This window comes from Haplochromis burtoni, unplaced genomic scaffold (genome assembly GCF_018398535.1).
Source record: "Haplochromis burtoni strain Fernald_Lab_line unplaced genomic scaffold, NCSU_Asbu1 Contig_2, whole genome shotgun sequence".
NCBI lineage: Eukaryota > Metazoa > Chordata > Actinopteri > Cichliformes > Cichlidae > Haplochromis > Haplochromis burtoni.
The window spans coordinates 6,514,465-6,531,841 of record NW_024582363.1 but is presented as its reverse complement, the minus strand read 5'-3'; the positions used below and the strand labels follow the sequence as shown (position 1 = coordinate 6,531,841).

The 17,377-nt window shown below is 38.9% G+C and overlaps 1 protein-coding gene across 2 annotated transcripts in view; it reads right to left on the bottom strand.

The window, feature by feature from the left end:
• igdcc4 (immunoglobulin superfamily, DCC subclass, member 4) overlaps positions 1-17,377 on the bottom strand; it is a 63,057-nt gene that overhangs the window by 20,973 nt on the left and 24,707 nt on the right. The window contains exons 2-4 of one of the 2 annotated variants that reach the window (XM_005912874.3): positions 10,943-11,257; positions 5,580-5,721; positions 4,156-4,289 (exon numbers count right to left, since the gene is read on the bottom strand). In XM_005912874.3, coding sequence (XP_005912936.1) covers positions 4,156-4,289; positions 5,580-5,721; positions 10,943-11,257 — 591 coding nt within the window. The remainder of the gene's footprint in view (positions 1-4,155; positions 4,290-5,579; positions 5,722-10,942; positions 11,258-17,377) is intronic. The other variant, XM_042218711.1, reaches the window with a different exon arrangement.

Below are 17,377 nucleotides of genomic sequence, written 5' to 3'. Positions count from 1 at the left end.
GATGTGAAAACAAATTAAGTGATGGCATTAGACCTGACATCTGTTTCATGTAATGAATTGCAATAAGGACTTAAGTAGTCCCCTCCTGCAACAGAAGGCCACAGGAGGAAAGTATCTATGCATCTATGTCATTTTAAATGTGAGCATTCATTCATTTCTACAGCAAATTTTCAAAATGATCCCTACCTACTCAGTAAGGAGAGAAAATTGATTTTGTTCATCTGGACATATCATCTTCAGTTGGTGAAATGTTTCATCACTCATCACAGTGACTTCTTGACTCACTTTTAAGCTGTCTGCAAGTTTCTGTTACCTTATTAACAGTACATTTGACCAAAACTAGCACCACTGACTAAGTTTTAGTCAATGGTGCCGTGCCTGACCTTCAGTGGTGCTAGTTTCAGTCATTATGCAAATGTAATATTTTAAAGGTTGGGGAAGCCTGCAGTCAGATGAGACAGAAGAAGTCACTTGGATGAATGAAAAAATCTTTCAAGAACTAAAAACGTTACCTCCAGATGAACAGAATCAACATTATGGGGTAGCCTTCTGACAGTTTTTGCTGTGGAGCATACAAACTTCCCAACAGATTAGCAGTGATTTAAGTTTAAACTTTGTTGTAATTATTCAATAACTTCCAATATGTTTTATCAGATAGGGAGAATGAGCCTTGATCAGCGACTGACATTATGAACAAAACATAGTGCCAGACACTTGGGAGACCAAGACCAATGCCAGGAGCCATAAAGAAGTATATTATAGTCTGCAAACGATCACAGCATGAAAGCTTCTTTTTACTGTATATATTGGAAAAAATGTATTGTGAAGGTCAGGCAAGGCAAATGCATGCAATTTCATACACAACATAAGCTTAAAGTGCTTGACATTATACACAAAAGCTTAGTCTTAGACATCAGTTCAGAACAACCATTTTGCTTTGACCCACTGAAGATTAGTTACTGAAAATAATGAAGATAAAGTAAAAAAAAACAACAAAAAAAACAAAAAACAAGAATTATAAAACAGTCCCTAGAATAATAAAACAGCATTTATCTTCACATTTAAACATGCTTTTTGATTAGACTGTGCCAGTGCAGTAATGTTCTTTTCAACAAACATCACAGTGTTTTTTTTCCCCAGACTTCCTTGATTAGAGTTGTATAATTCAACAGAATTATACCAGACGCTGTGTTGGAGCGACAGGGTTGTTTTGAACGTCACTTGGAGTTAAGTTGAAAGAGGCATACGGAGCTACTACTGTACATGTCAGATGGATGAGCAGAGGTCAGTTTTTGGCAATGATTTAGCCAAGAACTGAGCTCTTGCCTTAAATCCAAGAATTCTTAATCTTTCAACACATGCATAATATGCACTTCTAGGCAGATACTAGTTGCTTTCGAATATAGCGTTCCTGCAAAATCTTATTGACCTACTCAGTGAGTTCAAGTTAGAGTGGCAGGGTGAGGATAAATATGTAATCAGCATGATCAGCTCAGTAAACAAATCTGAAAGCAAGCTACAATTGATTTCAAGTGGGCTGCAGTGCTGTTGCCTGTGTAGCTTTAATATCAGGACAAAATACATAATATGAAGAGTCAAGTTCAGAACATTTTACCTGAATCTAAGAAGTAATTTACTGACTATGCACCCAGCCTAGTTGGTTTGAAAACAGTTATTTGCCTTTTCAGAGTGGTGAAGGTTCTGATGTTGCATTACCTGCAAAGCAGTATCACCCTTCTAACAGGGTAATTCTGCTGAGAATGAGATTCTCACACTGCAAAATAACACTCGGGTCAGCTGGTATTAATGGAAAGTTCTAGAATCTACTTCAAGAGCAAAAGTATTCCAACCTTAGAAGATGTGCCTTGAATTTGAAATCGGTTTTGATCAACATATTTGTGTAAATATGCTGTATCTTCCAAGAAGATCATCAACTCATGCAGTTTCACAATGATGGAAGAGCACCTTGAGGTTTAAAACAGACTCTTTCTATCCAGACTACAAGTGAGTAGTTGCCTCCTCTCAGTACCGGGGATTCAAGTAAGACAGAGAAATATATTTACATTCCATTTAGAGAACTTAGAGAACAAGCATTTAAGAAAACATTAATGGTAAATGGTAAATAGCCTGTATTTGAATAGCGCTTTACTTGTCCCTAAGGACCCCAAAGCACAACCAGTCATCCACCCATTCACACACTGGTGACGGCAAGCTACATTGTAGCCACAGCCACCCTGGGGCGCACTGACCACTCCACTCAAAAAATGACCTCAATTATTTCAGAACTACCGCCATTTTATACAATTTTATGCAATTATCCATTTTCAGAGGCTCAAAATAGCTTCGTTGTAAACCGAAAAGATTTTTTTTAAAAGCTTTTCCAGTCAACGACCACCTGAAGATTACGACACATGAACATCACCAAATACTGTGTTTCTTCACTTGAGATGGTCTGCTTGGCCTTTACTGGAGCCACCTTCAGTTACTGCTTATTTGTGGGTCTTTCTGCATTAAGTCTCATATTTAATGACGGAGAAACCCCTGAGTTGCTTTGGCATTATGCTTTGGGTCATTATCCATTGTGAAGCACTGTTCTATCAGTTTGGCTTAATCTGAGCAGAGAGTATAGCCCTGTGCACTTCAGAATTCATCCTACTTCTTCCTTCAGCAGTCACATCATTAATAAACACTAATGACCCAATTCCACTGGCAGCCATGCATCCCCATGCTATAGCATTACCTACCACATATTTGGCAGATCCTGCGGTATGCTTCGGATCATTGGCTGCTCCTTTCCTTCTGCATACTTTTCCTTTCCCATCATTCTGGCACAGGTTATTTTTTTTCTGTCCAACCATAGTTTTGACTCTTTTAGATGTTTTTTTATGGCAAAGTCTAATCTGGCCATTATGTGCTTGAGTGTAATCAGTAGTTTGCACCTTGTTGTGAATCCAGTTTCATATCAACTCATTGTGAAACTGAGTTCTTGTCTGAAAGACCAGAACTGGGCTTTGCATTCCTCCAGATCATTGATTCGGCCTCTCTAAAGTTTTTAGAATCTTTCTGATAGGTTGATTTTGTTTGTTTTTACAATAGCGTTCCTCACTTGCACATCTCTCTGGACCTCATATTAGAATTACTGCTTCATTTCTCATGAAATAACAAAGTAACAGGCTACACCTGGCCATGAAATTGCTTGTCGGCATTAATTTTGAGCCTCTGAAAATGGAGGACTCTCTGCAATCAAATAATGATTATGACTCAAGTGAAGCTGTTCTTGTCAAACATATTATAGACTTAACTGTATCTGTGCTGCTTTCAAATTTACTGTGTGCATGTTGGTAGGCAATCAGTATTGGTTAGGGCTCTCTAATTGGATTGACATATCTTGGCAGATTGGTAATTTTAAAAGTAGATCATGGTTCGAAAATAGGTTGGAAACATCGTGTAAAAAATTAATGCACAGAGCTATATGATGTGCAGTCTCTATTCACTGACATTAGTTGGTTTACTGTATATGTATAGTATCAGCTGTTCCTAGAGTTAAAGTGACCACAGTCCTGAAATAATCAGAGTAAAAATATCATTTAGAAATGTATTTTCAACACCAACAGATGCACTGTACTTTCTTGTAATGCATTCCATTACAGTGTAAAGCTGCTGCCATAGAAAGTGCATCACTCGGATGTGTGACCTTCACTCTACGGATTGATGTTGGTGCAGTTTGAAACTAGAAGGCTGTTTGCTAATTCATCTGCTGAAGGTGACAAGTTTCTCTGTGATCACCTTGAGACATCAGCATGATGTACCATTATGATTTCTGAGCCTGTCATGTCAGAAGCCAATCATGTCCCAATATGCATATCCATTTCACACAAGCGTAAGCTGAAGACTTTAAATACATCAAATTGACTTTTGGGCAGAAAAAAGAAATGTAAAAAAAGAATTATAATTAATATAATAATTCAAAATGTGCTTTAAAACTCACTACAGCTATAAACTCACATGACATGAAAACTCCTCAAGTGTCATTTTGTTAGCTGTAAATATGTCCAATGAATTTTAAGCCAAAACTCATAAGAATGGAAAGATAGGAGTTCTCAGTGGTACCTGCCTGTCAATCCAAACACTATAAAGGACTGCAACAGGCCTTACCTGTGGTGACAGAGAGTCTGGCTTCATGACTGATGTCCTTCCCGGCAGAATTGGATGCAACACAGCGGTAGACACCCTCATCATCCTTGGTCACCTCCAGAATCTGGAGCACCCCATTAGGAAGGGAAATGAATCTGTTGCACACAATAAAAAATAGAGACAGAGATGACAGAGAAAGAAGGATTTAGAAGGAATAGCAGAGAGAATGAAAGATAAGGTTATATAAATGGCTTAGTGCCCCATAGGATGAAGCATTCAGGTGATCAGCTTTGTAGGTTGCTGCTCCTGAGTCCCCATAAGACACCATCTTTGTTCAGGAGAAAGTACCTTTGTGTACAACCACTTTAGAGATGAGTCAGACAACACAAAATAACTGCAATTCTAGAACTTTGAGATGTAAGTTTTTCATAGTATCACAAAATACCCCAAATGAAGGCCGTTTTAATGGCTACACTGTAATATGTGTAACATGTGTTTTGCATACAGAATCTCTCTGCACTGTTAATACTTCCCATATTTTATATCATTGCCTCTCCCTCCCCTACAGAGGTCATTACTTCAGACAGGCAAACCAGACCAGTGGAACCCAGGCAATATAAAGCCATCACACCACCTCTTATAGCTGTTATCATAGGCTATTAATCTGACCATAATGTGACCAGCGGTAGTCTGTTCATGAAGGATAAAAGAGCAGGCGAGTGTAAAGGAGATAAGAAGAGGAGACAAGGAGAATAATAAGAGGTACCAGAAAACAAAGGATCCAAAAAGAAAGCGATAATAAGAGAAAGCATCATTTATAATGAGAAAATTTGGATAGATAAATAACATTAAACACACATATTATGAAAGAGAAAAGCTAGTGATGCTTGAACCATTTTTTGGTTGATTTTAGTTTAACGACATTATTAGAGCCTGAGGTGGAAGAGCCATGTCCCACCAATAAGACCTTATGAGGAGCAAGCTGGTTATGGGTCAAGCAAGGCTACAGCAGCCATTAACACTTTGCCTGACGTAATAAGGCTGGAAACAAATTCCAGGGTCAGGAGAAATGTCGATATTGTTAAGTGATCCATTAAATGGGAATATATGTGTGAGAAAACTGGGAGAGAGACTGTTCAAGGATGTGGCTATCATGATGTGGCTGTTCCTTTATGATTACCATACCATTCTGCATTTCCATTAAAAACTGAAGCAGCTACATTCAGGGACAAACAAAATTCGCATTCTTGTTTTGAACAAAAGACTGACATGTCTTTAGTAACTAGCAGCAACATCCAAACTCAAAGAATTCAAATGGAGGGCAACATCCAAACACTCTTGTACACAGTTATAGTGAGTAAATCAATATGAAATCATATACAAAATGCAGATCATTGGGAATATTTAACATACAATAAAAAGCCAAAGCAGAACTCCATAGTTACCTTGTTCCCTCAGGAATCGCTACTTCATCTTTTTCCCAGGTAATAACAGGGGTTGGTATTCCTTCAATTTGGCATTCAAAGCGGGCAGCCCCTCCTGTGGGCACTTTTTGGGGAGATGGCTCCAGACGGAACTTCGACAGACCTGCAGGTACAGTAATGATATAGTTCAGAGGGTTATTGATCAAAGCGTCTGCCCACACCTGGTATTACATCTGGCCATGGTCCACAATTTCTCCAGCATATCTTCAGCATACCTAGTGCACTCATCCATGGCTGCAAAACCAGTGCAAGGGATCTACACACTCGATAGCTCACACTTGATAGCTCAAGTCGTAACTTAATACAAACAGTACTAACCTTATCATTTATTCTATTTACAGCTTTGTTCAGACAACCCAGTGAATGTGAATTGTACGTGAATGTCACTTCTGCAGTCTGTATTTAAGACTTCCAGTGTTTGTATTACACCCATTGTAGGGCTTTCAGTGGTGCTGTTTTAATTTTTGTAATTTGATTAAAGACTTGTTGAGGCCATTTAAATGCCCTTGAATGTCCTGATTAGGAGAAATTTAGGGACTTAATCAGGCTTGGCTCTATTTGTCTGTCCAGGTCGACTCTTGGCAGGACTCCAGTTTTCAGTCTTTATACAATCACAGACACGGGAATGCTTCCCTCTGAATGTAAAGCTGAGCACCAGGGGGCAGCAGTGAGTACCGTCTGAGGGCCTCTAACCTCTGACCCCAACAGGCTGTTGGAAGAGAGAACAAAACAGGCTGGCTGTCCCAGCCTCTTAGTTTGTAGCCCTGACTGAGAAGTAGGGGAGTGGGGGTGGATCAAAGGAAAGTGCAGAGAAAGAAGTCGGGGAAGGCAACTCTAAGAGGAGAACAGTAAGAAACAAAGAAATAAGCACAAGGGACAATAAAAATGCCCAAAACATAAAATGGCTATAGAAAATCCAGTGTGTAATTACATTAACCACATAATAGGCTGTAAAAATTTACTGTAATATCATAATAATATCATATGTGTTTCTTTGAATGTTAAATAAGCAGAGGCATCTAATCAGCCAGTCTTTCTGGTTTACATAAAACACTTTCTCCTTGTGGAACTAATTGCCAAACTGGATTTGCACAGCCTCAAAACATGTAAACATCACCCAAAAGTGTCACAAACATAAATGTGTGAATGTGTGAAACAGCAGCTATTTATAAAGTTTTCTGAAATATTCTGAAGATAGACGTCCTACATTTATCCCCTCCACTGTGTATTTAAAAATAGAATTTCTGCTACTTATCACATGAAAGGCAAATGCCAGGCCATCTAATAAATATTAAGAAATTAAATTCAAACCCCAAAATTTCGACATGACAGGTCTATTGTTGTGTTCAGTAGATTCATTAAATTACCTAGGAATAACAAAGGTCTTCGTACAAACCCAAATTAAACTATTTAGTAGACTAGATGGATTTTAGCATTGTAACCTTTCCAGTATCAGTTGAGAAACGTAAGTTAACATAAGTCTGCTAACTAAATGTAGAGAAATGACCAAAATCACTAAGCTTAAACCATAGCCATAGCTGCAGCCAATCACATGGTAGGCTCAAGATTTGTAAACTCACACCATCCTGATTTTTTGTACAAGATTTTCTCCAAACCACTGTAAGCTGAGGAGGAGACACTGGACAGGCTATCCAAAATCACCCTAGGCCCTATCACTCCAACTGTTAGTCATGTCAACAAACTGTCCATCTGTGTTTTCCCACTGTGCTGAGGGAACAAAGTTTCTCAATGAGTACACACAGGCTGACAGAGATGCTTGGTCATAGTAGCAAAATGGATTTGATTCATTTCAGAAAATCTCACACTGACTGTTGCGTAGCAAGTCATGGAAGAGCCGTTGATGATTAACCTCTGCCACTTCCAGCCATTACAGCATGATTCTCTCATGTAAACACACACAACCTGTAACACTGCCAGACAGCCTGATAGGATGACACGCTCAATGAGCGTGCGTGGGTGTGTGTACATTTGTAAATTTAAGTGCCGGTGTGCCCTGCTACTTGTTCTCTAATGCCTGCACACGGACAGCTTATGATTACATTTCTGAAGCACTGTATGCAGCCATGTTCACAAGTGTATGTGTGCACAGGAGGGTTTCTGCAGAGCGGTGAACAACAGCTGATAAGCGAATGTGCATTAGCCATTCAACATTAATGCAGGGGGGGGGAGACGAGTGTTTAGAGACGACACTTTACTCATGCTGGGATCGAACAATGGCGACTTGCTAGGCTTCTACGTCCATTGTGTCAGAGTATATTCATATTAGCCTTTTTCCCCCAGAGCTCCATGAGTGTCCTGACACCTGTGATGAAATTCCAAGGCAGATCCATCCAGTTACATACAGATCACAGAGTCAGATGCTGCGGAGTTAACACTGAAAGGACTTGTCCTGACACACTGGGAAATTTTTCATTGTAACGTTCCCAGCTAAAGGTGGTATACCAAATCATAGGGTCGAAATATGACCAATTGTTTCCTAGCAACAAAGTCTTTCTATATACGGAACATTTTCAGGCAAATCCTTGGGCATTGCTCTATGTAAACTTTAACCCCTCAATGTGCGTGGTAAAAATAGAGAAAAAAAATCTCACATTTCTTTGCTCTCTCACTCTCTTTTATCTCATCTCAGTACTTGGCTTTTTTTTTGTCACTGCTGCTGGTGATTTTACCTCAACTCTGTCTTTGTCCATCCCTCTATCCCTGCCCTACCCTTTGGCCCCAGAGCTATCAGATTGCAGTATTTTCCTCCTCCCCTTGTGAAACCAGATAATTCAACCTGTGACCTGTGTGCTTCCCAACTTTAAATCTGATTACCACAACTCAACAAGCATGCCACCCTTCCTGCTTCAACAGATATGTGCAATAGCTGCTGTAAAACATGTGCATTTCTGTCTGTTTTAACAAATAGGCAGAAATGTCCTTCAACCTCTCTGATAAATGAAGAAGTCTGTGTATTTGTACGTGTGAGTATTCTTTGTCCGTTGCAACAACTGTCCATCTGATCCACTTCAGACTTGGTGGGTGCATTGAGGGACAATAGTAAGTGCTGTGTTGTGTTTGAAGTCGTTTGGGGCTTTCCTGTTCTGCAACATCATCTATGAAATGGCCATAGATAGGTCACCTGACATGTGGTCTCAGAGATGAGATGATGTCAGACTTCTCTTTGACGCTTTTGAAGTTTAGACAGCATTATTTGCTCCAAAGAAAACTCAAATGACGGTGTTATCTACTTTTGCTGATTCTAACATGCCTTTGAAAGCAGGTACTGCACTAGTAGTGACAAAAGGAAGCCCTTTACAGTATTTCTGCAATGACTTTCATTAAGTAGAAGCCTTTCAATGTAGAGTTCTTGTTGTAATGCTAGATGTCTTTGAACTAGTATTTCTTTGAAAAGCTATTCTCCACATTCTCTTTCACTGCTCGTATTGGCATGGGGTGTCTGCATTAATACCGAGTCGACTTATAATAAGACACCTTTTAAAATCATGCAATTACAGGCAGGAAAAATACTAAATACGAAAAACATTCATAGACATTATCCACAACTGAAGCCTGCAACAAGACATAAAATTGTGTGGGTTTTTTTTTCCTTGTTAAGACATCAACTGTTTTTTGAAATGAGTTGCAGAAGCTAGAGTTAGAAAATATTGACATTCCCCGCAGCAGTCTCATAATAAGAAAGGTTAATTGCTCAAATTAAGACAAAAAGCAGCTTTTTTAACCATCATCATAATTTACCTGTGAATGGATTTGAAAAATGTGATTTGCACTCAGTATGCTGCCTCTGTCATTTAAAGAAGACGGAATTAGAGGCAGATTTGTATGTGACATTGATTTGTATGTACAGAGAAGGAAATCTCTTTTACTGTGTCTGCCTTAACAACACACATCATATATTTCGGCAGGAACGCCGAAGCAGCTGGTTTTCTTAATGTTTTTTCACAGATGCAGTCTCAGCTACAGTCAGTTTTTCAGTGTCATTCCTACCAATGTAGGCCCGTACTGTAAGATCTAAGAATATCCACTCAATGTTAGTGCTGAGGCATTTCGGCTTCATCCTCCTTCCCATCTATCTCATAGCCTCTCGCAAGTAATTTAATAAAGACACCACACACCTATACACACATGCGTGCAAACTGAAGGTCATTCTTAATGGTCTCAGAAGCCTTTCCTTTCACCATCATCACAAACTCTCTTCAGCCTTGTCTGCCTTCCCACCATTCATCCAACATACCCCCTCCCTTCCCTTTAGTCCTCATTGTCTGTCAAACAAGAGATCCTTATAAATAGGCATGTGACAGCTGACAAAAGAAGGGGCATCCACAGAGGATACTGTCTCATTTTACACAAAGCTAATGGCTAAATAAAGACTACCACTTAGGAGAGTGAGAGAAAGAGGCCTCTTTGGAGGGGCGATTAAAAACTACAGCCTGTACTCTCATTTTTCATACCCCCATATTTCTCTTCTTCCTTTTTTTATTTCCATCCTTTCCCCCTCATTTACTCTGTTGCAGAGTATACCTCATCCCAAGACACTTGTTACTTCCTATCTGAGGCCGAAGAGAAGCAAGTCAATGCCCATCCATGCAAAAGAAATTCCCTTGATAAAACAGAAAAATTCAGTTGCTATTCTTCAATATACATGTGTATCCATGTATTCTACAGCAAGCAGATGCATAAAGGATACCAATATTCTTATTTTGTTTTATTGAATATACTGCAGCATTAAACATGTTGACCATTCAAACACTCGCAGACAAACAACAACACTTGTGTAATCATTTCACCATTTCTCAGGTATAGTCAGAAGTGGTCAGACATGTGCATGCCTTTGTGAGACTGTGCTGTCACATAATTAGGATGATTTTGAAGCTACAATAGGTCATGTTGGTTTAGAATAAAGACTGGAAACAGATGTCACTACAATTCACTAATTAATACTCAGGTAGGAAGTAAATCTTGGCATAAATGAGCAAAATTTCACAAGAGTCTTTTTTTAGCACGCTGCAGTGTGTCATTAAATCAGTCTGAGAAGAAACTCGACTTCTGCATCTTTGCTTGTCTCTGATTTCAGTCTTTAGAATATCTAGGATGTGACAGACACTATGGCTAATATATTTTTTTAATCAAAATAGTCTTACTGGTAAGAAAAAGTAAACCATTAACAAACTTTCTACAAAATGTACAGACACAGAGATCACAATTCTCTCACAATGTACCAAATGAAAATTCTGAGTCTTCAGCAAACTTAACTATCTTAACTAACTTGACCATAGCCCTTAAAATTAACCAGGGATACCTACTTGCTAGGAGCACATTCACAGTCCGGCTCATCAGCGCTCCAAGGCTGCTGCCAGTCACACAGCTGTAAGCCCCCGCCACACCATGGGGAGACTGGCCATCCCTAGACGTTGGCATCAGGAGAACGGATCCATTGACCAAATACTGAAGGTAGTCATTCCCTTCTGGAAGTAGTGGCTGTCCATCCTTTAGCCAGGAGACATTGAAGGGTGTATCACTGGCCCCCAGATTGCAGTCCAGCAAGAGGGGCAAACCTGGTTCCAACACTACATGGCTGGGTCCAGCGCCGCAGCTCAGCTCCACGGAAACCAGCTTTTCTATGCAGAACAAAGGAAGACAAGGTTGTTAACTTTGTTCTGTACTTTTAGTAAACCTCAATGTGTTTTTATTCTAATAAATAAATGGCATTCTTGTATTTATATTGCTCTGTGAACATCATCACAGCTATGCTATGAACAACATTAACTATACTCACTGATCTGATTAGTTTTACTTTCTAAAAAGGCAAAGTCGTTTTATAGCGTAGTCCCTCACCATAACTTCAAAAGAGTTGATAGCACTGGCAGCACAGATGGAGTAGGGTAGTGCATACCACAAGTAGGGTGTTTTGGGGACAGAGAGAAGCCCAGAGGAGGAGGGGGAGAAACTCTGCAAATGAAATGGGCGCATAGGGCATGAAGGGATTTGTATGTCAGCAGCAGGACATTAAAGTCAGTGAGAGAGGGGAAGTCCTGGAGTGAGAGGTCAGAGTGAGCAGCTGAATGCTGTATAAACTGTAGTCAAAGGAATGTTAAATGATGATAAATTTTCCATGCAAAACAAATTGTCATGAAACAATGATTTAATGTGAAACACTACATACTTATCAGAGAAAAGCTTCAGATAACGGTGAAAGTAAATAAATATTCTCATAGAACATTTTTCCCCCTCCATTGTGCATCAGCATGGTTTACTTTATGGCCTTTCTTTATTGCCTCACCCCACCACCTCCAGCACCATCCACTCACCCAACACACCCCCTCATTATAGAGAAAGGAGGGGAGAGGGTAGGCACAAAAACCTGTCCTTTGAAATACTTGTATAAATAACAAGATCAAGACAAAAAAAAAAAAACAAAACAGAAAAGCTATCTAAGGAGAAAAAGAATTAAAGAGACGAAGGTCAAGAGATCTGGAGATGGAAGATTCAAGGAATATCAGCTTTTGCAAGAAATTATAGCACATAATTATCATTTATGAGGTAGACGGAGTGCATTAGAAACATACAGAGAAAACCAAAAAATGCAAGGGTCAATAATGCTGAAACACATTGCTTCCGTGAAGAAGTAGCAAGATGACATTTATGTCTTCAGTAGAGCAATACTGCACAGCATTTAGTGGAGCAAGTGAAACTTCCATAGTAGTATAAGTATCCAAAATGGTCACATTTAAACATGTTTTGTTCTTTTTTTTAAATTGCTTGTTTTTAATAATTGAAAAGAAAAGAGAACATACATATTCACAAACCAACCACAAAAAAGCCTAATAAAATTAAACAGCATTCATCATCTTACTACAGGAGCACCTGTCAGGCTGTATTGGAAGTCAATGAGTTGGAAGCAGGAAAAATGGACAAGCAGAAGGATCTGAGAGATTTCGATAAGGACTAGATTGTGATGGCTAGGTCACTAAGTTGACTGTTGCATACTAGTTTACTAGGGCAGCAGTAGTTGTTGATCATTAAAAATGTGACAGACATTTTAAGTTTAACGATTTTATTGCTGCATGTAATTACATTTTTCATGTCAAGCCATTGTTCCATCCCTACAGTCAATATCACATAACCCTATGAAGGAAGATGTATATACAGCTCAGAGACAAAGGGACCAAACGCCACAAGTGCATACAGGTCTTTGTCTGGGTGTTAGGTAAAATGTTGGCAAATTAAAAATTTTTCCATTTAACAAAAATAAAGACTTAAGAGTCAGTAACTGACAAATATGACAAATTTGCGAGATGTCATATTTTGAACAATATCAATATATAAAATGAAGAATAAATAAATAAATATCGAAACATCAATTTTGAATCATGGCTATAAATAATTTAATATCCAATGGGTTGCTTGATGAAGTGTCTCCATGACATGATGGTGCTCACCCGTGCTCACTTAGTCTTTTTATCATTGGAAGAGTGTTGTCTGCATGTCTATTTTCTAAACTTTCTAGACTGTAAGCATTTTTATAGTGGTTTTTATGGTTATTTCAGTAACTTGATCGATAATCAGCAGACACTCAGTCACTTGGGAAGAGTAAAAAAAAAATTGCCTGACTGTTAAAGTACACAACATTCGCAAAAATGCATAAGTAAAACAAAAGTAGCATGCGCACTCTAAACATCAACAAATGTGTGCAATGTGAACACAGTGCCTTAGGCAATGTTAATGCAAAGTTTGATCAAGACTGATCCACTTTTCTATCAGAAGGTGGGGACCATACAAACATAAATACATATACTGTGATCATTACAGTACGATGGCTACTTTTATTTGAGTCATTCTCTTTTGAATGGCAAATGGTAAATGAACTGGTTCTTATATAGCGCTTTCCTACTCTATCTCAGCACTCAAAGCATTTTGCTCAACTTGCCGCGTTCACTGATTCACACCTATTCACACAAGCATTTTTTCTAAGCTCTGTCTATGTAAGTGGTTTCAAACTAGCAAATGAATATATAAATGAATGCTATAAATAAATATTTATGTTTACATTTTTATCCAGACACATGACTTAATGTATGTCTTGATGTAATTTCATATAATTTAAACATCTTCTCTGCAGATCTTATTACCACGCTTTGTGAATTCATCTTAAAAGACTCTCTCTCCCTCACTCACACACAGTCAGGTTTCTTTCAGCTTGTCTTTCTCTGCTGTTGGATTAATTAAGTTAATGGGAGATGGAATTTTTCTTTGATTAAATGAGGCCTGACCCCCCACAGACACTTCCTGATGAAGAGGCTGGGTAATGCTGAGAAAGGTTGTTGCACAGCACTCTGATACACACACATCTGCCATTGAGACGACATTAACATGCATGCACAACCATGCACCCAAAACACATGCAGGAACCACATGCAAACAACTCGAAAAGATCAACATATTGTTGTGTGTCGTGCACTCACATGTGTGCAAGTCAGCATGCACAGTCACAGATCACCTCCGTGGCCCCTTGCTTTCCCTCTCCCATTTCAACTAATTAGGTCTCATTAAGTCATTAAAATGTTAGCAACCATTTCCCAGCTCACCGCCAATGGTTTCACTTGGTGCAAGGTGAGGATGTTTCAGATATAAATGTTCAGATATTATCCCACTGGTCCCTAAAAAATGGATTTGAGGTATGATGAGGAATATGCAAGAAAGAAAGGAAATTCATTTTAAAAAGGTTTAGCTATCTTTAACATTTTAAAACATTTTGTAACATAAAATTATTTCAATAGCTGCCTAATCTCAAAAGGTAGCTGTAGCAATTGCATAACAAAGAATTAGCATGACCTACTATCCTTTAAAGAAGTAGGCACAGTAAACAGTTATTCTATATTTCAAAAAAATGATATTTCATATGGGAATAAAACAACACAGTTGCACTAGAAACCTCATCATGTCCTAAATATGTGCCCATGTGTCATAAACACAGACAAACTAACATGTATTTGCCCCACAACACACTCACACATGTATGCGCTTCTGCTCAGTAACTCAGTAACTGTGTGTGTCTCATGAGGACACAATGTAGTGAGGAGGGGGGGGGGGTCTGTGAAGTGGCCATTCTGCCATTTTACTGTACAAGTGGGAGCTGTTGGAAAGAACAGTGTGCACTCTGGGATATAGTAGCGGCTGTGCAGTCTCGCTGAGCTGTAGTGAATGGATTGTGATGGCAACAAGCCAAGATGTTCATAGCTAAATGGAGAGAGGACAACAGTTTGAGAGGGAATGAAACTGAGACAGATAAATGAGACAAACACGGTGAAAAGAAATAGTGATGCAAACTATTGGCCATAAATGATACACTGCCCTTTTGACACCACGCCTGAATTTTGTATGCCTTTTTAATTGCAACAGCAAGATACTGTAATTTGGATAATGTGACATAAAGTTAGATGTGTCACTACGATAAACAGAGAAATTGCTAGGCTAAAGGCTGATTTGTAATCCTGTTAAGAATCAGATGCACAAAGAAGAAAGAAGAGAAACGAGAGACACACTGACAAAGACTATCATTCAGTGAGAGAAAAGAAATAAAAGGCAGAGGAAATGGAGACGTTAGAAGGGCAGTCCACAGTATTTATCCCATTGGCCCATTTCTGTTAATGGATCACCGATTCACAAAATGTTTGGAAGAACAGAAGGAGAAAGCATGAAAGCAGCAGGGGGAGGAGAGTGACCCAACACTCCGAATATTTCACTCAGCCCAGCTCACTGTCAACAGAGACTGGACACCCAATGACCCTGAGGCCGCAGCTCAGGTTTCCACAGCTTCTAAATTCAAGCTACACAATACCCAAGGCTGTTCAGGAACTCAGAGATACCAACAAAGAGACTGGAATGAAAATGAACAAAATAATGCTGCATGTATAATGCTGTCCATATCCAAACACCTGTTATATTACACTTGTCTTTATGGAATAGTAACAAACCCTAAGCTCTATGTACAGGTCTTTGCTTTGGTGATAAGCCAATAAACAATAACTGTCAGGAAAATTATAATTACATGATTATTAAATAAATAAATAAATAAATATGCATTGTAAAATTAATTTATTCATTCTTTTACTTGTAAGATGTGATCAGGCTTAATGTAAACAGATTTTCTGATTTTGTCCAGCCATCCATTCATTTTCTTTTGCTTATCTGGGGCTGCGTATCAGGGGCAGGAGCCTATGCAAGGATCCCCAGGCTTCTCTCTCCCCAACCGCCTCCTCCAGCTTATACAGCGGAACACAGAGGCAATCCCAGGCCAGTGAGAGATATAATCTCTCCAGCGTGTCCTCGGTTTTCATCTGGAGGGACATCCCCAAAAACACCTCACATAGGAGGCATCTTTGCCAGATGCCCAAACTGGCTCATTTCCATGTGGGGGAGTAGTGGCTCTATGCTGAGCCCTTCTCACTTGGCTGAACTCCTCACCCTATGTCTAAAGGCCAGACAGCCTTTGGAGAAAACCCATTTCCACCACTTGTATCTGCAAGTGGTGACATCTAGGGATGTAGATGAATGAATGAAATAAACAACAGATGAACTAGAGGCGTACCTCAAAAACAGGAATGGTTTTATATATGGAGGCCACTGACATTTTCCCCTCCTCATTCTTTCTGGGGTTTTTTTTGTTTTGTTTTGTTTTTTAACCTAGGGTGCAAAGAAAATGATAAAATCAAAAGAATTCAGTGACATCATGAAAAAATTCCAAGTGAGATTCCTGACATAAAATCTTTGAAGGGACTTCAACACATTTGGGGATCTAAGAACTCATAAACTTAAACCTTAAAGTCACACGGACTAAAAGTCTTTAGTAACCATAGATAGTAACCGTAACCAGCTTTAGAATGAAGTCATTGATCATGTGTCCATATGGACTGAGGCACTTGCTGGAGTGCATTTCCAGAGTAGCACTCCTTTCACAATCTGCCGAAATTACTGAAATCATAAAACAGTATTGGTTGGAGCTACTTAGTTTTGCAAAGTCTTTCCCTGAAACTAACCCCGAAAATCTTTTGTTCCACTTCCAACGTGCAACTTCCAAAGCCTTTTTTAATTTTTAATCAGATCGATCAGTATTTTCCCATACTTATGTGCCTGACATTTTAGAATCTGGTATAAAAATCTTCTTAAGATTGCATCTTTCAGTGAACATCTGAATATTTTAAATATCTGCATTTACTGTTTTCAGACACATTCTCAGCCCAATAATACCTTATTTCAATATAATGGAAAATGAAAAAGTAAAGCTTCTTCTTCATCATCAATCAAACACAACAAAAAATGTTATTTCAATGTTGGTTTTAAAAATAAGTCTAACGTGAAGTTATCAGGAATAAAGACAATATTAGGGCATCACTTAAAATAATAAAACTTTACTATTCTTACTACTCATGATTTTTATTTGGGTAAATTGTCTGGTGTACTAACGTTATATTTTCTCAAATGGTCTTCTTACAGAGACCAATTTTTTCAGAGGCAAGACGTGGATGACAGAGACAAATGATGTGCTTCCAGCACAGGTTCCATCCGAGGCAGGGAGCTTTAAAAAAGATGCTTTCCCATTTGGCGCCTTCCACTGAAGAAAAAGTGGTCAGAAAAAGTCAAAAGAAATGTGTCTGTGAAGGTTCTCAGTCATCCAGGTCATCGTAGTCAAAGGAGCTTGCAAAGAAAAGCGTCTGGACTTCTTTAAGTTGCTTGAAGAC